At 42.5% G+C, this 25970-nt stretch overlaps 1 protein-coding gene and 1 non-coding gene across 7 annotated transcripts in view; one reads left to right on the forward strand and one right to left on the reverse strand.

Annotated features, from left to right (window-relative positions):
- LOC102181119 (protocadherin alpha-C2) overlaps positions 812-25970 on the reverse strand; it is a 187060-nt gene continuing 161901 nt past the window's right edge. For 5 of the 6 annotated variants that reach the window (XM_018050258.1, XM_018050262.1, XM_018050261.1 and 2 more), the window contains exon 4: positions 812-3513. In XM_018050258.1, the coding sequence (XP_017905747.1) occupies positions 3203-3513 (311 nt within the window). In that variant the 3' untranslated portion in view covers positions 812-3202. The remainder of the gene's footprint in view (positions 3514-25970) is intronic. The other variant, XM_018050260.1, reaches the window with a different exon arrangement.
- Positions 20536-20607, forward strand: TRNAC-GCA. Its single transcript has one exon. It is a non-coding gene; the product is annotated as a tRNA-Cys (tRNA).

Here is a 25970-nt window from a genome sequence, read left to right on the forward strand (position 1 = left end):
TCACATAGAGGACTGCAGTTATTGCAGGAGTTCCGTAATATTCATAAAAGCCTTTCACATTTCCTCTTTGGGATACACCTAGACCAGGTTTTATAAAGTTCGGCAACTGAATTTATCATTGCATATAAGTGCTATTTGTTGTTTCTAGTAGCAAAAATCTGGATATAACCCAACTGTCCATTAATAGAGAAAAAAATTTAGTACATTATGCATTATGATCTGGCTATCATATAGGATTTGTACAGGAATTAAAAAGAATGACTTAAGAGTTGACCTGGAGGAATCTCCAAGTTATTGTCAGTAATTGTTTTTTTTTTTTTTAAGCACATGCTCATAAAATTTTAACTACAGAAGGAAAATATCATCTATTTGTTACAGAACATGTACTATGAGCCTACCTGTTACACGGGCTGGCATACACCTGTACTTAATAAAAGTTAATTTCTTGGGGGCATTATTTGATTTCCCAATTGTGGAGAGATGCAAGGGCTAAACAAAATATGAACTAGATGACTGGAGGGCTCTAGTGATTAAAACTGGTTTGCTGGAATTCTTATTAGAGAAGACCGAAATGGTGTACTGGGATGTGACCCAGAAATCTCCTGGCTGCCCGTTCCGGTGATATTGTGGAATTTGATTCTTGATTCCATTGAGTGTCGTGCCTTAGTAATGAACATAATAGCCAGGGAGACAGCCAGAGAGTGATACACTAAGTTTCACACTGCAACCTTCTTCAATAATAATAGCTAATGATAATCAGTGTTCTATTTGCTCCTACTTTTATACTTAGAAATGACCACCATTTCTTTCATACCACCATTTTCCATTTATTAGCAATACAGAGGAAATACCAATAGCACCAATCAAAAATGAATCCACATGATGTGTTTTATCCTTACAGCTGTAATAACTAGTAACTAACATGGATTGGAAAGCACTTTGCAAATGTAAAAAGTGCTGTACACATACATTATAATTATCATCATTAATAAATTAGCCCAATTCTCCTAGTATTCAAAAGGCACGTAAGGTCAGATACATGGGTTTCAGTGGGGCAAAATGATCACAACCTACAATGTAGCAATGATTCACATGTGTTAGCAAGAAGTTTTACCCCATGCAATCCTGCAGAGCTGAAGTTACACACCCTTCAAAAAATGGGAGAATGAAGCTAAAAGTAGACAAAACAGGTTTTTTTTTTTTAGATTTAATGCTTTTGCTTTAATAACAGACTCCTACCTCTTTTATGTCAACTTTTAAAAGATAATATAATCCAACTTCTTAAACCGTACATTTAAACAAAATTAAAATTTCTTATTTAAGGTTGGCAGTAAATTTTATTATTTTCTATGAGCTGATATTCCAGGTATTGTTAGAATTTCAAAGCATTCTGCAACTTCAAAGAGGTCAAATTGGTAAATTTTGTGCTTGCACACACCCTCAGGGAATATCTTCAGTATGTATTCCAGAATTGTTACTAGAAAAAAACAGCTTTATCCATTCCCTTGCCAGCCAGAGTCTTGGCAAGAGATGGCTCTTGGCTGACCACAAATAAAATTCCTTGAATCACCAGTATCTTGATTTAAGAAAGAAATTTTACTGTGTCTTTCATACACAAAAGCTGATTAACAATGGTTAAAAAAACACTACTCCACTTTTTCACAGGTGTACAAAAGGAAATATAATGGAATTACATTCAACAATAAAGCTTAAAGTTCACTCTAGGTAATAGTTGCAATAACATTCACATACACAAGCACAGAGTAAATATATTTCAGGAGTCTTATAATAGCATACAGCATACATATGGGAGATTGAGTTCAGGTAATATCATAGGTGTTAGCAAGATTAGCAATTCAGAGTGTTATAGAAAAGGAAAACTAAACCAAAGAGAAGGTGTTGGCTAGCACTCCAAGACAAATCACAGAATTCGAGGATTGAAAAGTCTGCTCACTGTTATGTACGAGAAAACAATATTTTTCTTCAATTTCTGGGTCTTGATAGGGTTGGCTAGAGAAGGTTGTGTATTCAAAGTGCACATAATTGTTTTTTAGAAAAGAGAGAGAGAGAAAGATCCTTTTATTTAGTCATTAATACATGCAAGAGGCAGCCCCAGAGTGACCTGAAAGAGTAAAGCTGTGATTGGCAGGTGGCCGGTATAATACAGATGTTTCAGGCAATTCTCTTAAAGCACTTCTGTAGCAGCAATGATCATTTAAATGGCTGTAGACAAAATTCTCTTTCGAGGATAGTTTAGGGGAGTTGTATTAATCATATTTCTCTTTAAAGATTTATAGTTATAGATTTGCTCTTTTTTAAATAAATCTATCAAACAACAAACAGCATAAAGTGAGGTGTTGGGGTTTTCTTTTGCTTTTGCATATGTGTTGTTGGAAAAGGATCTGACCTTTTCATAACATTGTGTGCAAAAGAATTTTTAATAAAGTGAGCACAAGGACATATACAGGAAACACATCAGATCTGCTTCTGTTGCCCTGGTTGGCCCCCCCATGGAACACTGAACTACAGGCTTGTAGGTAAAAATGCAGGTTTTAGGTATAATGACACCACAGCCAAGAGACTTAGGGATTCCTAAAGCCTTGTCAGTGGAGGGAATTTTGTCTGCTAGAGGGTGGCCACCACCTCTTGAGTTGTAAAGATTTAGAAAGTCTGGTCCTTTTTCATTTCATACTTCCCATTGTTGATTTGCCTTTGTTTCCCAACCCTCCTAGTCTAACCTGGCCCATCCCAGCCAACATCTGACACTCACCTATCCCCGGTGGCCACACATACCCAGTAGCCACAGACACTCAAGCTGCTCAATCTCAAAACCTTTCAGCCTGCCCTGCAAGTGTCATCAAGACAGGATCCCCGGAGCACAGGGCAGAGAGTCCAACCTCTCACTGGCGGGGCTGGGAAGCCTCTCCTTTGCGGCGGAGGAGAAAGGAAACTTGGGTCTGCTTTTTAGGTTCTGCAAACAAGCCAGAGTGGAGAGAAAGAGTTAACACCAGACTTAGCAAAGCTTTTAAGACAAAAACCTGTTAAATGTGATCTAGACAGACACAGGGAACTTTCTGCAGATTTCTGAGGTCTATAAGAGAGGGTCTGTGTGGACAGGAGAAAGGAGTAGGGAGTTGCTACATGGGAGAGGTCTGCCATTATTACAAAAATTGGCTAAGTGGCTTGTTTCCATTAGATGACCTCACTGGTCACTGTTGTCAGTCGTGCTGTTCCCTTTCTCTTTTTTCTCCTGGGTCTTGTTACCCTTCTTCTTTTTCTTCTTTTTCTTGGTCTCCTCCTTTTTGCCGAAGGTTATGAAGTCACTTTTGTCAATTTGGCTGTTAGTAGGCTCCTGCCGGATGGAGATGATTGCAGGAGATCCTGGGATAATGAATTTGTCTGGCAACTCACCGGGACCAGGTTGTTTGGGGTTGCCTGGTCCATATTTAAAGGTCCAGCTGTTGCTGTTGACACCAGCCCCGACTGGAGGGGACACCTCTCCTGCCTCTGGTTCTGCAAGACAAAACACTGCAAGTCAGTCACAGAGTCAACATATGTCTTCCATGTGCCACACGGAACACAGGAGAGGCTGCACAGCACCCATGAAATCATGGGTTATTTCTTCAAGCCTAGGGCAAGGCCGGTGTTTGGAAACAAGCAGGAAGGCAGATTTTTTCACCACTGGGTCCATAAATCTAAGTTTCTAATAACATGTTTTTGGTTCTTTGTGAAGAATTCCCTAAAGAATATCTGGTTGTGATTACCCTGCCTGGGAGTGGGGCAGGAAATGTACTGGATTAAAGTAGAATATGCAATAAAATACCCAGGAATCAATTTAACCAAGAAGATGAAAGACTGGTACACCGGAAACTTTACAACATTTATGAAATAAGTTGAAGAAAACAGAAACAAGTGGAAAGATATTCCATGCTCATGGATTAGAAAAATTAATATTGCTAAAATGCCCATACTACTCAAAGCAATCTACAGATTTAAAGCAATTCTTATCAAAATTCCAATGGCATTTTTCACAGAAATAGAACAAACAATCCTAAGATTTGTATGGAACCACAAAAGAACCCAGTAGCCAAATTCTTTGTCTTTGTTTGTTTGTATTGTATTGTTTTTGCATTGCGTGGCATGCAGAATCTTAGTTCCCTGACCACAGATCAAATTCGTGCCCTCCTGCAGTAGAAGTGCAGAGTCTTAACCACTGGACTGCCAGGGAAATGCCAGCCAAAGCATTCTTGAGAAAAAAGAATAAAGCTGGAGGCATGAAGCTTCTAAATTATATTATGAAGCTAATTAATCAAAACAGTATGACATAAAAAGACACAGAGATAAATGGAAGAGAATACAGAGCCCAAAAATAAACTCAGGCAAAAATGGTCAATTAATGACAAACAAGCCAAGAATATACAATGGGAAAAGATCAACATCTTCAATAAACGATGCTGGAAAAAATGGACAGCCACATACAAAAGAATGAAACTGGGCCTCTATCTTACACCATATACCAAAATTAACTCAAAATGGATTACAAATTTGAACATAAGACCTGAAACCATAAAACTCCTAGAAGAAAACATAAACAGTAAGCTTTTTACCATCAGTCTTAACAATGATTTTTTTGAATCTGATAACAAAAGTAAAAACAAACAAATTACATTACATCAAACTGAAAGACTTCTGCACAAAGAAGGAAGCCAACAAAATGAAAAAGGCAACCTATGGAATGGGAGAAAAAAATTGCAAAATATATAAAGAAGTCATAGAATTCAGTATCAAAATAATCCCAAACTATCTGATTAAAAAGTGGAAAGAAGATCTGAATAGACATTTTTCCAAAGAAAACATACAGATGGCCAGCAGGTACATGAAAAGGTGCCCAATGTCACTACTCATCAGAGAATTACAAATCACAACCACAATAAGCTATTACCGCACCCCTGTTAGAATGGCTGTTACCAAAAAAAACTAGAAATAGCAAGTGTCGGTGAGGGTACGGAGAAAAGGGATCCCTTGTGCACTGTTGGTGGCAATGCAAATTGGCACAGTCACTATGGAAAAGAATACAGAGATTCCTCAAAAAATTAAAAATAGAGCCAGCATATGATCCAGCAATTCTACTTCTGGGTATGTATCTGAAGAAAGCATAAACACTATCTTGAAAAGATATATGTACCCCATGTTCATTGCAGCATTATTTATAGTAGGCAAGATATGGAAGCAATTTAAGTATCTACTGGTTCATGAATAAAGAAAATGTGATGGATATATATAAAGCTCAGCCATAAAAAAGAATGACATCCTACCCTTTGTGACAACATGAATGGACCTCAAGGGCATTATGCTAAGTGAAATAAATCAATATTTAAATATTTGACAAAATAACACAGAGAAAGACAAATACATATAATGTCACACATGTGGCATATAAAAAAACAAAACAGCTAGCTTATAGATACAGAAGACAGACCGGTGGTTGCTAGAGGTGGGGTGTAGTGATGGTGGTGATGGTGAGGGTGCCAAAAGGTTCAAACTTACAGTTATAGTATAAGTTGGTCATGGGGATGTAATGTACAGTAACTACAGTTACTAACACTGTATTGCAGATTTGAAAGCTGCTAAAAGATGAGATCTTAAAAGTTCTCATCATTATAAAAATGTTTTTGTAACTGTGTACTGACAGGTTAACTAGTCTTATTGCGATCATTTTCCTACATATACAGATAGTAATCCATATTGTACACCTGAAACTGATATATTATGTGTCAATTACATCTCAATTAAAAATAAAAGATATATATGGGTGCTGTGCTTAGTCACTCAGTCGTGTCCGACTCTTTGTGACCCCATGGCCTGTAGCCCGCCAGGCTCCTCTGTCCATGGATATTCTTCAGGCAAGGATACTGGAGTGGGTTGCCATGCCCTTCTCCAGGGGATCTTCCCAACCCAGGGATCAAACCCAGGTCTCCCACACTGCGGGTGGATTCTTTGCCAACTGAGCCATCAGGGAAGCCCCAAAGTATTATAGGACTGAGAGGCAAAAATCATTAATCACACTTGAGAAATTCAAACAAGATTCTAGAAGAGAAGTGAAATTTGCACTGAGATTTGAGGAAAAAGATTATGCATCCACAGGGGTTCCCAATGCAAGAATTTTCCAAGAGTCTTCTAATGGAAGACACACCTAAAGTACAACAAAGACATCTAGAAGAGTAGAAGTCAGAGCTGGAGAAGAAGAGTAATGGTCTGTCTGGGCAAAGTGATCCCAAGGGCCATGACACTGGAACTCTTTGGCATCACAGAAGGCTCATGTATCTGACACTGCTCCTTTGGAGGGGCCATGAACCGCCAGACAAATGGTTTGACTGTAGTTTGGGATTCTCTGTGTGTGCTATCTCCATCTCCCTACCTCTCATCACTTGTCAATCTCCTCTAATTTGGCATCCTTGAGCACTGCTTTTCTAACACTGCTCACAGCAAGCTCACTAATTGTATTATTTCCAAAGCTAGTGATCACATTTTAGTCACATCTTATTGAACTTCTCAGCAGCATTAGTTTCAAACCTTCTTGAAACATTTATTTATTTATCGGCCATGCTGCATAGCATCCAGGATCTATGTTCCTTGACCAGGATTCGAACCCGTGTCCCCTGCACTGGGAACACAGAGACCTAACCACTTTCCCACCAGGGCAGTGCTGAAAGACATGTTTAATGAGTTGCTAGTAAAACTATTCTCCTGACCCTTCTCTCGGGCTGTTAGTTTCCTCACAAGATACTGTTCATCAATGCGCTGAAGTTTCCTTGGGTTTGGTCCTAGACTTTTTCTTCTTTCTCTTCACTCTCTCCTTTTAGGATCTCAGCCTGTCCATGGGTATACACACCATCTAAATATGCTGATGAGATACAAATTCAAAGTCCACAGGTCTCTCCAATCTCATGTATCCAACTGCCTGTCTGTTGGCAGTCTGCCTGTCTGCCTCCTCTTGGCAGTCTCATGGGCATCTCAAACAGAAGCAATCCGAAATCAAACTCATTATTCTTCTCCTATGTTCCCTTCTAAATCTCTCATCTCAGTCGATGATACTCCATTCACTCCAATGCTCAAGGCAGAAACTCCGGAGTCATTATTCATTTGTCTCTATTCTTCATTCTTCATTTATAATATACCAACACTTGTCACTTCAGCCTCCTAAATGTAACCAGTGTCCTCTTCTCCCCAACTTCACTGCCGCTACCTTTTTTCAAGATACCACTACTATATCTTGTTTGTGAATTACAACAATTACAGCCTCTTCCTTGCTCAAACTGCTTCTACTTCTGCCTTTCTCTAATCTTCCACACAGCCGGAGTTACCTTTATTCCTTTAAGTCTTTCTCCCTTTTAAAAGTACTGAAGTATAATATACACACAGTAAAATCCTTTAAAAATAGAAATTATTTTAGATCACTTCCCTTACTTAAAATTATTTGAATGTTTTCTATTGCCTTGAGAAAAAAAAATCAAACTCCTTAATATGGTATATAAGGCCCTTCAATAACCTGTTATTTTTTTATTCTCCAATTTCATCTATAAGTCTCCCTCTTACCACTATCTTCCAGCCACACAAGTTTTCTTTCAATTCCTTAATACCCCTTGGGGTTGTTTTTGCCTCAAGGCCTGTACACATACGGTCTCCTTTTGCCTGAATGATCTCCCCTTCATGCTTAGACTCTCATTCTCCAAGTCTGTGCTTAATTGGAACCTCTTCAGACAGGCACTCTACAGTCATCCTAGCCAAGCAGCACCTCCCTTCACCTCTATCACTGTAAAGTCCAGAGAAGCAGAAAATATATCTGTTTTATTCACCAATGTGTGGCCAGTGTCTAGCACAATTCCTGTCCCATAACAGGTACTTGATAAATACTTGCTAGATGGATGAATGAAAGGACTGATGTGAGAAACAGAAGTGGTGCCAGTTCCTCAGTAGCTCAAACAACTTCCCTCTGCTGCACTTCGGAGTCCCTAAAGACATTAGGAAATGGGCGTGAAGTGCTGAGGCTGACTCCAGCCCAATGTAAGAGCCCAGCAAATGGAATCACACACAGGCAATATACAAGGCACAGCTCTCAGGGCGAGAAGGGCAGGGCAAAGATACTGCAGATTTATCCAAATACCAGCAGACAGTAGGGAAAGGGGGGAGAAGAGTTTCTTCTCTCCCATAAACTCCTGTGCTTCACCATGCTTCCCTGGCAGAGCTGACAGCATAGCTCTTTGGAAGAGGGCATGTGTGTGTGTGCAGTCACTTCAGTCGTGTCTGACTCTTTGCCACCCCATGTTCTGCAGCCCACCAGACTCCTCTGTCCATGGGACTCTCCAGGCAAGAATACTTTAGTGGGCTGCCATTTCCTCCTCCAGGGGATCTTTCTGACCCAGGGATCAAACTTGTGTCTTTTATACTGGCAGGCAGGTTCTTTATCACTACAGCCACCTGGGAAGCCCATTGGACAGACAGCAATAGGTATTGTGTCCCCAAGACTGATTTCTTTGATTCACCTAAGATAATCAGATCTGCAATTGCACTCACCCAGAATCTGCCTGTTGACCTTTCAATTACAGGCCTACCTCTGAGAGACTGAGACAAAAGTGGGAAATGTATTTAAAAGCTCCTGACTTGGCGTCTAGGAGAACTCAGTTTCAACACCACTCCACAGCCCTTCAATTGCTCTCAAAGCCTAGGGTGGAAATTTTTTCTGACCACAGCCAGGACCCTGCATGAGGCCTTCAGGATGGTCATCTGGAGAAGCCAAGCTCAGAGATATTTTTATCTTGCAGAGTTAAGGGACCTGAATGACCATGCCTATTGGCAGAAACAGCCCCTCACAGCTGGACTGCTAAGAGTTAATGAGCTTCTTTTATATGTCACTGAGCTTCTGCGCCTGTGCTGGGAGTCTTCGTTGGGTCTGACTCAGCCTCCACTCTAAGAAGCAATCAGAGAACCATTCAGGTACATCCACCCCATATTCAGCTTCTGCAGAGCAGAACAGGATCTGGTTTCTCCAGCGTCTCCTGGATCCTTGTACTCAACCTATTCAGGCCAATGTATGCGCAAACATCTCTGAGGGTTCATTTGGATGAAATAACAGCTTAAAGGATCTGGCAAACAACATTTACTGACCTCTTCATTTGAGTCCCTTTTGACCAAGAGCACTGAAACCCTTGGCTGACTTTGTTTATAAAATACTGTGACTTTGGGGGCAGAATCAATGAGATACTTGAGGAGGGTACCTCATGAGACAGATGAGAAAGGAAGATGAGTAAAAGATGAGAAGGAAAACATACCTTTTCTGCCCCTAACCCCAGCCCAGGGCCAGTCCCAGGTGAGTCAAAGGAATGCTTCCTCTTTCTGTACTGTCTCCCTTCCCCTTCCTGGAACCTCCCACAGGTCCCCTCCCCTCTGCTCCCAGGGACCCAGCACACTGGCTGACAAAGACAAAACTGAGACAAGCCACAACCCAAATTAATGGATCTACTAGAGTCTTAAAATTCTTAAAGAGATGGGAATATCAGACCACCTTACCTTCCTCCTGAGAAACCTGTATGCAGGTCAAGAAGCAACAGTTAGAACTGTACATGGAACAGACTGGTTCTAAATTGGGAAAGGAGTATGTCAAGGCTATATATTGTCAGCCTGCTTATTTAACTTATATGCACAGTACATCATGCAAAATGCCGGGCTGGATAAAGCACAAGCTGGAATCAAGATTGCCGGGAGAAATATCAATGACCTCAGATATGCAGATGACACCACCCTTATGGCAGAGAGCGAAAAGGAACTAAAGAGCCTCTTGATGAAAGTGAAAGAGTGGAGTGAAAAAGCTGGCTTAAAGTTCAACATTCAAAAAACTAAGATCATGGCATCCACTCCCATCACTTTATGGCAAACAGATGGGGAAACAGAGGAAACAGTGACAGACTTTCTTTTCTTGGGTTTCAAAATCACTGCAGATGGTGACTGCAGCCATGAAATTAAAAGACACTTGCTCCTTGGAAGAAAAGCTATGACCAACCTAGATAGCAGGAGACAGGAGGAGAAGGGAACAACAGAGGACGAGATGGTTGGATGGCATCACCGACTCGAAAGACATGGGTTTGAGGAAGCTCTGGGAGCTGGTGATGGACAGGGAAGCCTGGCGTGCTGCAGTCCATGGGTCACAGAGTCGGACATGAGTGACTGACTGAACTGAACTGAGTCCTCAGAAGAGGGCTTCTGACAGACATCAACCCTTCCCTGATGCTCAGATTACAGCCGAATGGGATTTAAAAGTTTAATAGTGAAAGTGTTAGTGTGCTCAGTCGTGTCCAACTCTTCGCAGCCACCACAGACTACAGCCCACTAGACTCCTCTGTCCATGGGATTCTCCAGGCAAGAAGACTGCAGTGGGTTGCCATTTCCTTTTCCAGGGGATCTTCCCAACCCAGGGATTGAACTCCGGTTCCCTGCATTGCAGGCAGATTCTTTACTGCCTGAGCCACCAGGGAAGCCCCAAAAGTTTAACAGAGTACGGTCATAACTATACGTTAAATATAGATTTTGCTTTTTTTTTTTTAATTGACTGGTTTATCCACAATAGATAGGGATACTTTAAAAAATTCAAACAACATACTTTTTTTTTTTTTTTTACACAAAGACATATAGATCTGCAACTTTAAAAAAAACTGCCTTCTAGGGGAAGCTGATCACTTCATTTAATTCAGTAATCCATGTTAGGCACTCCCCTTAGGCAAACATTCCCAACTTTTCTTCTTTCATGCTAAACTAACTCTGACTGGAGTTTAGCCTCAGTGACTAGGAACGATTAAGTTGGAGGCTTTGCCAATGCAGATGCCAGGGAAGGTCCTAAAGATTATGAAGCAAATGCCAGACTTGTAAACTCATCCCCAACTCCCATTCTAATCTGTCTATACAACCAATTAAGGCCAGGAGCAGTTTATCTGATTTATACTGACTTTCAGTTCAACTCAGTTCAATTCAGTTCAGTCGCTCAGTCATGTCTGACTCTGCGACCTCATGAACTGCAGCATGCCAGGCCTCCCCGTCCATCACCAATTCCCGGAGTCTACCCAAACTCATGTCCATTGAGTCAGTGATGCCATCCAACCATCTCATCCTCTGTCATCCCCTTTTCTTCCTGCCCTCAATCTTTCCCAGCATCAGGGTCTTTTCAAATGAGTCAGCTCTTTGCGTCAGGTGACCAAAGTATTGGAGTTTCAGCTTCAACATCAGTCCTTCCAATGAACACGCAAGACTGATCTCCTTTAGGATGGACTGCTTGGATCTCCTTGCAGTCCAAGGGACTCTACTTAACAGAACCACCCACAGTCATTTTGACTAAGGATATTACTTTCAAGAAAGTTCTTAGAGGGGCAAACCTAGAAAATGTTGGAGGGATTTTAATTCTCTTTTCCTCTCTTCCTCTTGTTTTGCTCTTCTGAACTTGAGGGCTTGCTTTGGTTCTGTTACTTAAGGGTGTGTGTGTGTGTGTGTGTGTGTGTCTGTGTGTGTGTGTGTCTATGTGTGTCTGTGTGTGTCTGTGTGTGTGTGTGTTTATCACTCAGTCGTGTCTGACTCTTGCAACCCCATGGCCTGTAGCCAGTTAGGCTCCTCTGTCCATGGAATTCTCCAGGCAAGAATACTGGAGTGGGTAGCTCCGTTCTCCAGGGGATCTTCTCAACCCAGGGACCAAACCCAGGCTCCTGCATTGCAAGCAGATTTCTTTACCATCTAAGCCACCAGGGAAGCCCTTAAGGGTATCTAGACCTAGGCAATTTATAGAAAAACCTCTGAGCCTCAGTTGCCTCAGGCATAAAATGGAGGTGATCACCTTTCTGTCTCCATCAGAGCCATGAATTAGTTAACATTTACTCTGCCTTCCTCTGTGTGTGGCACCCAGCTAAGCAGATTTGCATGCAATATAATTTCTACTCTTCACAAGAACCACAGGAAGTAGATACGACCAATATCTATGCCTTATAAATATGTCAGTTTTATAAATGAAGATACTGAAGATCAATCAAGAGTTACTAACCGTGGAGCCTGGGACTCAAATCTAGGGAGTCTCACTCCAGTCATGAGACCCACATCCTGAGCTGTATAGGAAGGCTCTGTGAAAACCCTGAGGCATTATACAAGTATAGCAATTTCTCCGGCTGTATCTGTTTAGTCACCCACTTGGGAGATGGCGATGCAAGCAGGAGCTTCTCTCTAAGAGAGCGTAAGTGGAAAGACTTTTGCAGTTGGGGGGAGGGGTGCCTGAGGGAGTGAGTGCTCAGCTCAGGAAAATCACAGCCCAGCCTGCAGGTTTCAGCCCCTCCCCTCCGCGCCCCATTCATCCTTTTGTTACCATCTCTGGGATTCTGGTGCTGAGGTTAATAAAGAGCTTCCAGGAAACCCATCATTTTGATTAAAGCCAGGGACTATCTTGCCAGACAGCACTCTGGAGCCTGCCTACCGCCCACTCCGTTCTGTCGGTGCAGCCAGCAAAGGCTATTAAATGATTACAGGCGTTTCCGGCTCCGCTAGACAGCTCCCCTGGATTGCTTGTTCTCCCGCGGGCTTGGGCTGCTGCTGCTGCCTCTGGCTGCCCAGGGAAGGGTCGAGGCACAGAAGGCTGCGCAGATTCTGGGTTTGCAAATGAACATCCAGGCTTTCTGCACAGCGGCATCTCGCTTCTCCTGGACTTCTTTCCCACCCTGCCAGCCACTGAGGCCTTTCAAGCAGTTCCAATTTCGTTGGAGCCCTCTGCAGCTTTGAGCAACCATTCCATCTCCCTCTCTGTGCGTGCCTGTCTTTCTGTGTGTGTGTGTGTGTGTGTGTGTGTGTGAAAGAGAGAGAGAGAGTGTGTCAGTTTGCCTATCTTTCTCTCTCTGTCTCTCTCTCTCTACCAGAACTTGGCAGATTGCAGAATTATACATGCCCGGCCTGAATACATGCTCAGACCAAAAGGCAAAAAGTATCTGCCAGCACTGAAAGATTAGGATGTAAAAAATCTCCAGCTCCCTCCCCACCCCCTACTCCACCATCAGTGGGGTCTATGAATTGCTTAGATAAGCTCCACCTCCTCCCTCTTGCTGGATCCTTCATGAATTGGACAAAGTAAATCTGAGTAATTACAGCCCACAAAACACAGGAGAATGACGGTTGGAAACTCAAATCCTGTCCAGGATCATAGAGAGGGGAAGAAAGCGGAAACCACCTGGGCTAGCACTAACAGCATTTCCCCACAGCTTCTTCGTCCTTCAGTTGACAGAGGAAAGAATCTTCCATGGAAACTGGAGAATGTAAAAATATTCTTCCCTCTTCTCTTTAAGTCTTTAGGGTCTATTATCAGAGTACTAGGTCTAAATCTGGCTACACCATATAAATTATGTGATGTTTAGCAAATTATTTAATTACCTCTGGGCTTCAGTTTTCATGTGTAAAGGAGTAATAGCATCCATCTCACAGGGCTGTCATAGGATTAAATGTAATTATTCTTGTATGTGTGTTTAGTCGCGCAGTCATGTCTGACTCTGTGACTCCATGGACTACACCCTACCAGGCTCCTCTGTTCATGGGATTTTTCAGGCAAGAATACTGGAGTAGATTGCCATTTCCTTCTCCAGGGGATCTTACTGACCCCGGGATCAAACCCTCATCTCCTGTGTCTCCTGTGCAGGCAGATTCTTTATCTGCAGTTATCAGTTATCCTTAGCACATAACACAGTGCCTGGCACAAAGTAAAAGTTCATCACCATTTTACCTGTTACTAAGACCAGAATAACAGAAGATTGATGCGTTTAAGGAATATCAATTGATTGCTTACTATGGGCCAAGTACTTTATTAAGTACTTTGCATATGTATACATATATGAAAGTAAAGTTGCTCAGTCGATAGACTCTTTGCAACCCCATGGACTGTAGCCCACCAGGCTTCTCCATCCATGGAATTTTCCAGGCATGGGTACTGGAGTGGGTTGCCATTTCCTTCTCCTATATATATATATATATTTTAAAATATATTTATTTATATATATTATAAAATATAACATATATATTATAACATATATATAACATATATATATATATAAGATTTCCAATTTATAGATAAGGAAACTGAAGGCTTAAATTACAACAAGATTATCTGCCTTAACTCAAACAGCAATTGGGTAACAAAGCTGAAAAATTATTCCTATACTGATTCTCCAGCTCAATAATAGAATTATTAATGTTTTTACTTCTATTAAAGCCTTGGGGATGAGGGAGAAGACAGAGCTGAGCTGATTCACAGGCCTAGCATCTTGATCCCCACAGTAGCTGCCAAAGGATGGTGTGTTTGTGTGATCAGAGAGTAGGCTTGGTGATGGAGAACTAATCTGATAGCCACTCCCCAGAGGCTGCCACTTCTGGGTGTTTCAGCCGCTTTGGGTGGGTTGAGAAGACTGTGTGGCTGCTTGGTGCCTCAGGCCACAGCTGGGCTAATTTTCAGTAATCTTGAAGCGGAAGCGATAAATACAGTGGCATATTTTTAAAGCCACAGCTCTTGCTTTGTGCCCAAAATAACTCTGCCATTTCTAGGTTAAGACTGTAAAGACATCACGTGCTGAGAACCCAGATTCAAAAATTGGAATGGCTGGTCTCAAATCTCCCTAGCTCTCCATAGTCAGCTAAAAAATAAATAAATAACATTTCTTCTGTGACCCCCCCACCCACCCTCACCTAAGAGGGTTCAGACTACATGGTTCCCTCTACCTTATTTTCTCATCACTAATGTCCTCCAGGGTCTTGGGAGGGCAATTTCTTCTTACAATGACCCCTGCTTCAGCTTCTGTTATAACCAAGGGTAGCAGAATGCTTGAAATGAATGTTTGGGGGTCACACATTTTGAGTTGAATCCTAGTTTTAGCACTGATTTGTTGTGTAATCTTGAGCAAGCCACTTGGCCTCTCAGTATTCTTTCACATGTAAAACAAAGATAACAATATCCATCTAATGGGACTGTGATCATTAAAAGAGACTGCTCATAAATCACACAGAATAATATTTAGCATGCAGAAACTGAAATAAAGGATACATATTATTACTACATGGTAGTCCTCTAAGGAACCCGACTCTTCTAACAACTGATTCCGGGATGCAGGGCTTCCTGAAACTCTTTTCCAAGAGCCTTCCTCTCATCAGGCTCTGCCCCTCCCAGGGATCATTAAAACCAGCTAGCTGTGAAGTCTTTCAGCTTAGAAATGGTTGCTAGGTAGGGAACCATTCTCCAGAGCCCTCTGAAACAGACAGAATGGAAGCAGCTTAGACAAGGTGGACGGCACCCTGGATTAGATACCAAAAGCCTTGGGTTCACATTGCAGCTCCGCTATTCTGCTTCCTACTATTTTCTACTACACTATGTGGGTGACACTGACTTGTAATTTCATCTATAAAATGAAAATAGTAGCGACCTCCCAGAGGCACTGTTATCCATTCAACTAAATTAACTTATTACATACAATAAAGCAGATGTGGTGCTAGACATTAGGGTATAGGGTTGTGAATAATACTTGGACAGGTACCCTCACCTCAGAGAGTTACAGTGTAGAAAAGACAAGTAAATGAATAAATACAATATTGTTTTAAGGAATAAACAATGTAGAGAAACTCTGACATGGTTACGGCATTAAACTCTCTAGAGAGAGTGTGTTGGAGACGGCAATGGCACCCCACTCCAGTACTCTTGCCTGGAAAATCCCATGGACAAGGAGCCTGGTAGGTTGCAGTCCATGGGGTCGCTAAGAGTTGGACACAACTGAATGACTTCACTTTCACTTTTTACTTTCATGCATTGGAGAAGGAAATGGCAACCCACTCCAGTGTTCTTGCCTGGAGAATCCCAGGGACAGAGGAGCCTGGTAGGAGGCCGTCTATGGGGTCACACAGAGTCGCACAGAGTCGGAAATGACTGAAGCGACTTAGCAGCAGCAGCAGCAGAGAGAGTGTGTGTAGAGGTTAAAGAGCACAGGCTGAGAAGTCAAAGAGCCTTGCTTTAGATCTTGGCATTTACTAGACAGATGTGTGACCTTAATTAACGCTAGGTGTCTCAGTTTCCTAAATATTAAAATAGGTGTAATCTGCTATATTTAAAATCGATAACCAACAATGTCCTACTGTATAGCACAGAACTCTGCTCAGTGTTACCTGGCAGCCTGGATAGGAGGGGTGTTTGGGAGAGAACGGATACATGTATATGTATGATTGAGTCCCTTTGCTGTGCACCTGAAACTAACATAACATTGGTAACCGGGTATACTCTGATATAAAATAAAAGGCTTTTAAAAAACAAAATAAAATGGGTATCATAACAGACTTATCTCTGAGGTGGTTATACAGATTAACAGATTTAATACATATAAAGTATTTCTTGGTAGCTCAGCTGATAAAAAATCACCTGCAATGCAGGAGACCCCAGTTTGATTCCTGGGCTGGGAAGATCCTCTGCAGGAGGGATAGGCTACCCATTCCAGTATTCTCAGGCTTGCCTGGTGGTTCAGACGTTAAAGAATCCACCTACAATGCGGGAGACCTGGGTTCAATCCCTGAGTTGGGAAGATTCCCTGGAGGAGGGCATGGCAATCCACTCAAATATTCTTGCCTGGAGAATCTCCATGGACAGAGGAGCCTGGCAGTCCATGGGGTAGCAAAGAGTCAGACACAATTGAGTGACTAAGCACAGCACAAAATATTTAGAACAATATGCGGCTTGAGTGCATAAACCATGGTTTAAGTGCTCAATACAGGTGAGCTGTTACTATTATTAGTCACAAATAAATTCTCTCCTTTCTCTGCTCCAGGATTCTCAACCCTGAGGGCTAAGTCCCTGGAAGATCAGTGAGTTAAGTGACATAGAGGTGGGGGTTAGAGGGTGTGTATAACAAGTGTTGCTGCTGCTGCTAAGTCGCTGCAGTCGTGTCTGACTCTGTGCGACCCCATAGACAGCAGCCCACCAGGCTCCCCCGTCCCTGGGATTCTCCAGGCAAGAACACTGGAGTGGGTTGCCATTTCCTTCTCCAATGCATGAAAGTGAAAACTGAAAGTGAAGTCACTCAGTCATGTCTAACTCAGCGACTCCATGGACTGCAGCCTACCAGGCTCCTCCATCCATGGGATTTTCCAGGCAAGAGTACTGGAGTGGGGTGCCATTGCCTTCTCCGATCAACCCCAGATATGAGACTGCCAATTTGATATGTTCATACCCTATCCTATATAAACTAGGAGCACAAAAAATATATGTAAGAAAGTGTACTCTCAAGAGGAAGAGGATACATGTATACATATACATATGTGTGTGTGTGTGTATATATATATATATAGCTGATTCACAATGCTGTACAGAAGAAACTAACACACCATTGTAAAGCAATTATCCTCCAACTAAAAAAATATTTTTAAACTTAAAAAATAGAATGTGTACTGCATTGTGTGAAAAACATATATACCAAAGGGAAATTTGATAAATAACTTGTAATATAGACATACAATACAGTGTGCCCTTATTAAAGAAAAAGGAGACAGGTCTATATGTAGTGACTTGGAAAAGCATTTGTTAAAAAATAAAAACAAGCTACATACTCATATGTATAAAATTATCCCATTTTGCTTTCTGAAAGCCTACCTATTTTTAATAAACATAGAAAACACATTCATACATCAATTACATAACTAAAAATAAATTTGAAAGATATTTGGAAGACTGAACTCTAGTATTAATATAAACTATGGGCTCTGGGTGGTGACAATGATGTGTCAGTATAGGTGTAACAGTGCACGGCTCTGGGTCTGGTTATCAATAGTGGGAGAGGCTGTGCAGTGTGGGGACAGAAGCATTTGGAAACCTTCTGTACTTTCCACTCAATTTTTCTAGGAACCTAAAATTGCTCTAAAGAAATAAAGTTTATTCAAAAAATATCTTTGGAGCATACAGACAAAACTGTTAATGGTGGTTGCCTCACTGAAGGGGAGTGGGTCTGCAGGAAATGTGAATATTTTCGCATAAATGATGCTGTGTTGTTTAATATTTACATCAACAATGTAAATGCACACAGTTTTACAATATAGTACTTTATAGTTAACAAAAAATCTGGGGGACACACACTAAAGCATTTTTAGTGGTTATTTCTGGGGAGAAAAGGAGTGAGGTGCTACTCATTTTGTTTCAGTTTTTACAGGTTTAATTTGTCATCATTTTTGTCCTTTTATAATTAGAGAGAGAGAGAGAGAGATTAAAAAGAATACTAGGGCTTCCCTGGTGGCCCAGTGGTAAAGAATCTGCCTGCGAATGCGGAAGACACGGGTTCGATCCCTGACCTAGGAAGAGCCCACATGCTGCAGAACAGCTAAAGCCCTGCGCCACGACTACTGAAGCCCGAGGGCCCTAGAGTCTGTGATCCGCAACAAGAGAAGCCGCTGTAATGAGAAGCCCATGCACCGCAACTTCACCGCAGCTAGAGAGTAGCCCCCACTCGCTGCAACTAGAGAAAAGCCCATTCAGCAACAAAGACCTAGGCTGGCCAAAAATAAGCAAATAAATAAAACCTTTTTAAAACAGAATACTAACCCACTCTACTTGACCAGTTGCAAGTTCAAAAACTAGCTCAAAACACTAGCTAAGACAAAATGTCCCTGCCCCAGGTAGCCTGGACCCAGGACCAGCTACATAACTTGCAGGGTTCACTGCAAAATGAAAAAGGGGGGCCCCTTGTTAAAAAAAGATTAAGAACTTCAAGATGGCAAAAGCAGAGTATTAAACCCAACAGGGCCTTTTCCAAGTGCAGGGCCCCATGCAGCAGCCTTGCCTGGACCCGAGTCCCTTACTGGGCTCCTCCTTCGGCACCACCACCTGGTAGTGACCCCTCACAGGGCCTGTCCCACCTGAAACTGTGTGAGCCACCATCGTGTCGCTCAGCAAGAACACTGCTTCTGGTTTTCAGATTTTTCTTCTCTGCCTCCCTCCCTTACTTTGTCACAATCTGCGCTTCTTAAAACTTGGCAGCAATCCCAGGCTCTATGTTGCTGTGTCACTTTGCAGCCTTGAGCAACCATTTCTAGACAAGCCATGGTATCTCTGCGCTGAGGGTGTAAAATGGAGGTGCTGTCAGAACACTGCAGGGACAAGAGCAGGGGAATGACTGTCATCGGAGAGAACCCTCTCCTCTACCACCATCTCTGATTCTGTGCACTCCAAGACCATTCCATTTCCTCTAGCAAAGACACTGGGAATCCTATTTACTGTGCTAAGTACCAGGAGTATTAAAACTGAGAAAATGGTAACACTTTTGAGTGCTTACCATGAACTAAGCACTGTGCTAAGCATTTCACAGGCATCGTCTCATTTAATCCTTACAACAGCCTACAGTCTTTCCTTTTTCACACATTAATAAATCTGAAGCATGATGATGAAGTGGTCCCACAGGGAGCAGAGGGACTATGCAATGCCACACTGCCTCCCTTAAAAACCTAACACAAGGCAAAATTTTAACAAGCCTTCCCTTCATTCCACATTTTCTTAGACATGATTAAACCAAGTCCAGGAGAATTACCTAAGAACATTTCCAAGGACAGTCCCTTTTACAAAAATGCTGCATTCATTTCCCTCTCGGTCCCACATTTCTAGACACTCAAGAGTTTCTAACTCCTGGTTTAGGTGGAAAAAAACATTAGAGTGATAGCTCATGAGTTTGTCTTGACATATTACAGGATGGTTTTTGCAGATTCAGCAGAGCTAAGAGGCTCAATAGAGGCTCTATTCTTAAAAAGAAAAAAGAGACCTTGAGGCGGCTCTCCACTTCTAGCAACTGAATGAAAGTTCTCCTTCTTTAGCAGGATTGTGGAAGCCCAAGAAAATCTGACTCTAGTCTTTCTGATCTCATTTCCCAACAGTCTTCCACGCCACCCTTCCCATCAAATGTATTCATTCTGTTCACCAATACTATGCATTCTGGTTTGGGGGCACATGTATTATTTCCTTTGTCTGGAACTTTCTTCCCACAATCTATGTACCATCCTTCAATACAGTATTGAATGTCACATACTCTCTGACCTGGTCCCCTAAATTTCCAATTCCATCTTCTGGGCTACCACAACATATCTGCTATTCATGGTTGCTGAGGGAGGGTTTGGGCTCTGTTAAACAACGAGGACGTCCCTCTCAGGAAACATGAGCCAGCTGACCATGTTTACATAGGGTTTGTACGGATACAACACAGATAGACTCTGGGTCCCATCCTGGACTGACAGGCCCTGGTGGTTTGTCCCAGCTTCCTTCCCCTCATTGGACCTGCCTATACATGGCACTATTACGGTCCTGACATTGTAATATTTCCATCTTATTTCTTTACATTTCTGTCTTCCCCACTAGATCATGAGAACGGGGCTGTTATATTTAGTATTGTATCTGCATCACCTAGAACAGAGACTGGCCTTAAGTAGGTACTTAACAAATGCTTGTTTAATGACAATATAGGAGGTTCCCTGGTGGCTCAGAGGATAAAGCATCTGCCTGCAATGCAGGAGACCCAGGTTCAATCCCTGGGTTGGGAAGATCCCCTGGAGAAGGAAATGGCAACCCACTCCAGTATTCTTGCCTGGAGAATCCCATGGACAGAGGAGCCTGACAGGCTACAGTCCACAGGGTCACAAAGAGTCGGACACAACTGAGTGACTTCACTTTCACTTTAACCAAATTCTATATTAAAGCCAAACCAAGGAAAGTTTCATTGGACAGGATAGTCTAATACTTCTTTATGTGTGTGCGTGTATGTGTGTGTGTGTGTGTGTGTGTGTGTGTGTGTGTGTGTGTGTGTGTGTGTGTGTGTGAGAGAGAGAGAGAGAGGAAGAGAAAATACGAATGCATGAATAGATGAATGAAAGAATGGGCATTTTAAAAGAGAATGCCGACAGTGGTGGTGGTTAATGGTAAAGTTCTAGGGACCTGTCTGTCAGGTAGGTTTTGTAAGGACCTTCCTAGTGCCCTTCAAATCACAACCATTTAGAACATTAGTACCCTGGAGGAAAGGCTGTGACCTTGAGTGAGAAAAGACCAAGGAAGCTAATTTATATCTCTCAGTGCCTAGAATTAGAGAGAGCATACTGAAAAGCTCATCTTCCCTACAGAGATTTCCCCCAGGCAGAGGTTTAGAATGAATTTACACTTGGTCCAACAGAGGGAAACTGACATGACACTGATTGTTGGCTAAACACAACCCCACTGGCTGCAGATTGAGGGATAGCAGTCAGATCAACATCTTAGTGACACAAGGAGCCTCCAGGGGATACTGGCCTCCAAGGAGGCTCCTCCATGGGTCTCCTGGCTAATCACTGTCAGAGGCAAGAGGCTGATTTAGTCTCCAGTCAGAGCTGCTGAGGGTGCTGGGACACTCTAGGCTTTGGAAGTGCTTAGCCTGTTAGGATCTCAAGGAGGTAGCTAGTGTGAGAATAGATTTGTTATGCAAAATGCTCCTAAAACACAAACAAACAAATCCTGAGTGCATGTGTATCCATATAATTGGCCTACAATCACCCTGACCCCTGCTCCTGACACAGGAGGCATCCCAGAGGAAAGGTGACATTTAGAAATAGTGACTAAAGTACCCCTTCCCGCCCACAACCCCCAACACGTACATATACACGGATCAGGCTCTACACTTTCTTCTTCAAGAAAGTCCTAGATATATATTTTTTAATCTGCTTTCACCTAGACACAGATGCTAGACCCATACAGGGCACATGATGGGCAGTGCCCTGCCTCCTGGCATCACCCTAGGGAGTGACTTTTCTGCCAGGCCTTTAATTGACTCTTTCCTGTGAATGACCCAAAGAGGCCTGTCTTCTCCTGACTGCTCCACAACTCTTGGGAAAATACTCTTAAGCCTGGGACAAAACAGTACATCAACTCCCTTAGCATAACAATGAAGTGGGGACTTTCCTCCTCTCTCCACATTTCCAGCTCTTCACACAGAGGAGGAAACACCCACCAACCATCCTTCCAATCTCACAGCAATGTGCTAGGAAGGGACTTTTCATGTTTAGCTCTACTTCCTTACTTACTCTTCTCAGAAAAGTTGTCTCATTGGGGAGATTATCATAAGCTAAAATTTAAATGCATTATATTTCCTTTTTTTTTTTTTTTTTGGTTGTGCCACAGGCCACAGTGCAGGATCTTAGTTCCCCAAGCAGGAATCAAATCAGGCAGTGAAAGTACCAAGTCCTAACCACAGGACTGCTGGGGAATTCCTCAGATTGTGTTCCCTGATTGGGCCAAGTTAACATCAACAGTTATTGTTCTTTCATGACATAGTGAAGTGAAGTTAAAGTCCAGCTTTCAGTTGTGTCCAGCTCTTTGGGACCCCATGGATAGTCCATGCAATTCTCCAGGCCAGAATACTCTAGTGGGTAGCCGTTCCCTTCTCCAGGATCTTCCCAACTCAGGAATTGAACCCAGATTTCCTGCATTGCAGGCGGATTCTTTACCAACTGAGCTATCAGGGAAGCCCTCTTTCATGACATAGCTCTTACCTAATTTTTTGTCTGCTCCAGCTCAGCCTCTGTTTGGTAATCAAACCAGGACAGGTCCCCCTCCTCACCAAGAGAGTTCTTCCATTCTTGACTTTCTTCCCTTGCATTCAGGAGCTTGGAAGCCCTGTCACAGTCTCCAGAACTTCTTTACCAATAATACGGCTGATTCTGAACTTTGATTCTCTCAGTTGGTCCCATGCATCTATTCCTAATTAGCTAAGATTTGGAGAGGGAGGGGGTGATGAATTCATCTCCAGCACACTGTTGACAATTGATAGCTTTCAAAAGGCCTTTAAAGTCTAGTTCACACTGACTACACCCTCTTCAGGGTCCTAATTTGCATCTAACTTTACCTTCACCTACACTGAAATTTACACACGCACAGACACACAGAGCCCCCTCTGCCTGCACATGGAAGATCCTGAGATAGGCAGGCTAATGGTGCCCCAAAGATGTCCACAGGCTTCCTCAGTGGCTCAGCAGTAAAGAGTCTGCCTGCAATGCAGGAGTCGTGGGCAGGAGATGAGTGTTCGATCTCTGAGTCGGGAAGATTTCCCTGGAGGAGGAAATGGCAACACACTCCAGTATTCTTGCCTAGGAAATCCCAATCCATGGGGTCAAAAAAGAGTTGGACACGACTGGGCAACTAAACAACAACAAAGATGCCTTCATCCTAATTCCTGGAACCTATGACTATGTTATGTTACATGGTCAAAAAAAAAGAAAAGAAAAGCACTTTGCAGATGTGATTAAATTAAGGATCTTGAGCAAGAGTGGTTATCCTGGATTATCTAGGTGAGACCAATGTAGTCACAAGGGTCCTCACGAGGGAAAGAGCAAGGTAGGAGAGTCAGAGAGTGAGGTTTGCAGATGTTCTGCAGTGGCCATGAATACGGAAGAAGGAGCCACTGAGCCTGGAAATGCAGGCAGCCTCTGAGAGCTGGAAAAGACAAGGAAACATATCCTCCTTTAGTGCCTCTGGAAGGCATGCAGCCTTGCAAATCCATTGGTTTTAACCCAAGGAAACCCACTGTGGACTTCTGGTTTCTAGAACTATACGGTAATACATTTGTTCTGTTTTAAGTCACCTAGTTTGTGGTCATTCAGTATGGCAGCCATAGAAACTAATATAGATTTTGGGACCTGGAAATAGGGTGTTGCGGTGAAAATTACCAACAATGTAAAAGTGGCTTTGGAACTGGGAAACAGAGATTTGAGGATTTTGAGGAGCATGGAGAAACTGTCTTGATTACCTTGAAAAGGCTGTTAATAGAAAGATGGACATTAACGACTCTGCTAGAGAGGACTCAGAAGTGAGGACGATGGTAGGGAAAACATATCTTGTCTTGGGGAATACCTAAGTGTCACTAACAAACTGTTGTGGAAATATGGTCTTGAAAGATGCTGTTAGTGAAGGCTCAGATGGAAATGAGGAACATGTTATTGGAAACTAAAGAAAGTAGATTCTTGTTACATAGTGCAGGAACCCACCTATATTGTGGCACAGTAAAACCCATTTTGTATGTCTGACCTCTGGAACTGTAACATAATAAATTTGTATTATTTTAAATCACAAAGTTTGTGGGAACTTATTACAGCAGAAATGGGAAAGTAATTCAGACCCCTACAGTTTGCCTGGAGCTCAGACAGTGAACAGTTTTCTCCAAATTACCAAACTGTTTCCTTTACCTGGCATGTGGGACAAAGTAACTGTGGTGTGTCCTTTAAATGCATAGAGTTCAGCAGCAAGCAGAAATGGATTCAAATACTGCCTTAGCCATTGTTATTCACTGATGAGTTCAACAGATATTTATTAAGCACCATCATGTACTAGACAGCTAGCTCAACACTGGGAATATAATAGTGAGCAAAAAACACTAGATGTAAGAAAGGATGACAAGAAGGAAGTCATTTAATTCCTATGAGCCTCAATTTTCCTAATCTAGAACAAGGGAATAATAATTTCTGTCTTGTTTAAGTAGGCAAGGCATATAAAGTGCTGATCACATTTCTCAATAAATAATAGCTATCATATCAAGTCTTCCTTTCTCTTGTTCTAAAATACTATTTCCACAACACAAGGGGGCAACAGGATGGGATTTAAAGACTTTGAAACTTCAATGACAAAGACCCTCCAAATGACCCTCCACATCTCCTTACAAATAGGCATTAGCTGAGGGAAGGGGACTTCTCCTTGGCTCATCAAACATGGCGCCAAGCTCCCAGGCTCACCTCAGTCTGATTACACATCCAGTGATACCCTTCTCCCCACAAAACTCTGACATGGAGCTTGGTGTGCATCTAACGTAAGTCAATTACACTGGCTGAAGCTTCTAGCCTTGTCACAGACCTTTAGGTAACAGCAGGTGGTCAAGGGAACACATATAACATATGTGTGCTTGGATAAGAAAGTATCTATAATGCAGAGTCAAAGAAAATAAGAGTGGGAATGTCACCTGACTGCTCAGCGTGGCCCACGATGTCGCCCTAGAGCAACAGCTCTGGACTCGGGACTGGGCCAGTGTTGGAAGTACACCCAAGCTGGCGGGCTTTCTTGGACCATCAACAACAAACTTGTTTGTTCAGACCTTCTGTACAGGACAGGCTGTACTTACTTTTGAAGTTTGTTTGGTTGTTTTTCACATGCAATTGCAGCTATAATCTGGAGGCTTAGGGTACTCTGTTAGGTATTCAGTACTTAAAGCACACAACTCTAGTAACAGATTTCTCATTTATTCTTGTCATGTTATGGATTCAAATTTGGTTTCATGAAAGTTACCTTTTCCTACCCTAACCTTCTATAGTTAACCTCTTGAATCTGACTTTTACAAAGCTCTCCATTTCCTTTTTTAATACTAAGCACAAGCACCTTTCCCCCCTTTATCTCCATTAGTATTGCCATCACGACTGCCTTCTCCCATCCTTCAGCTAGCCCACTGCCTTGGAGTCAGACCCTTCTAGGCAAGGAGCTGCCAAGGAAGCTCTTGGTCTCACTGAGCTGGGAGTGACACGGCACCCATCTCTGCTCCTTGTCCTTTCTCTGACCGTGGGGAACAAGCTCTGAGGGCTGAGTCAGAGAGAGGCTCCTCTCCAACCCACAGGCTCACTTCCAGGTCTCCTGGCAGTGAACTCTATTATGACCTTCCCCTAGAGGCCCCTGGTCTCTAGCCAATGCTTGACCTGAATGTGTTTCTCCAGATTAGGCAGTGACCTTCTCAACTGCAAAGTTGACTGCCTCTGAGAAAATGAACTTTTCGAGTTCTTTTGGAATCTGGGCTGAGTTGCTCTGAAAATATTTGTCATTAAAGATCCATGCTGTTGCTGGGGACTGGCTTTCATTTCTAGTTCACTAGAATCAGTGAGGCTGAGGGCAATGCCTGCTAGAGCTG

This window comes from Capra hircus, chromosome 7, assembly GCF_001704415.2.
Source record: "Capra hircus breed San Clemente chromosome 7, ASM170441v1, whole genome shotgun sequence".
NCBI lineage: Eukaryota > Metazoa > Chordata > Mammalia > Artiodactyla > Bovidae > Capra > Capra hircus.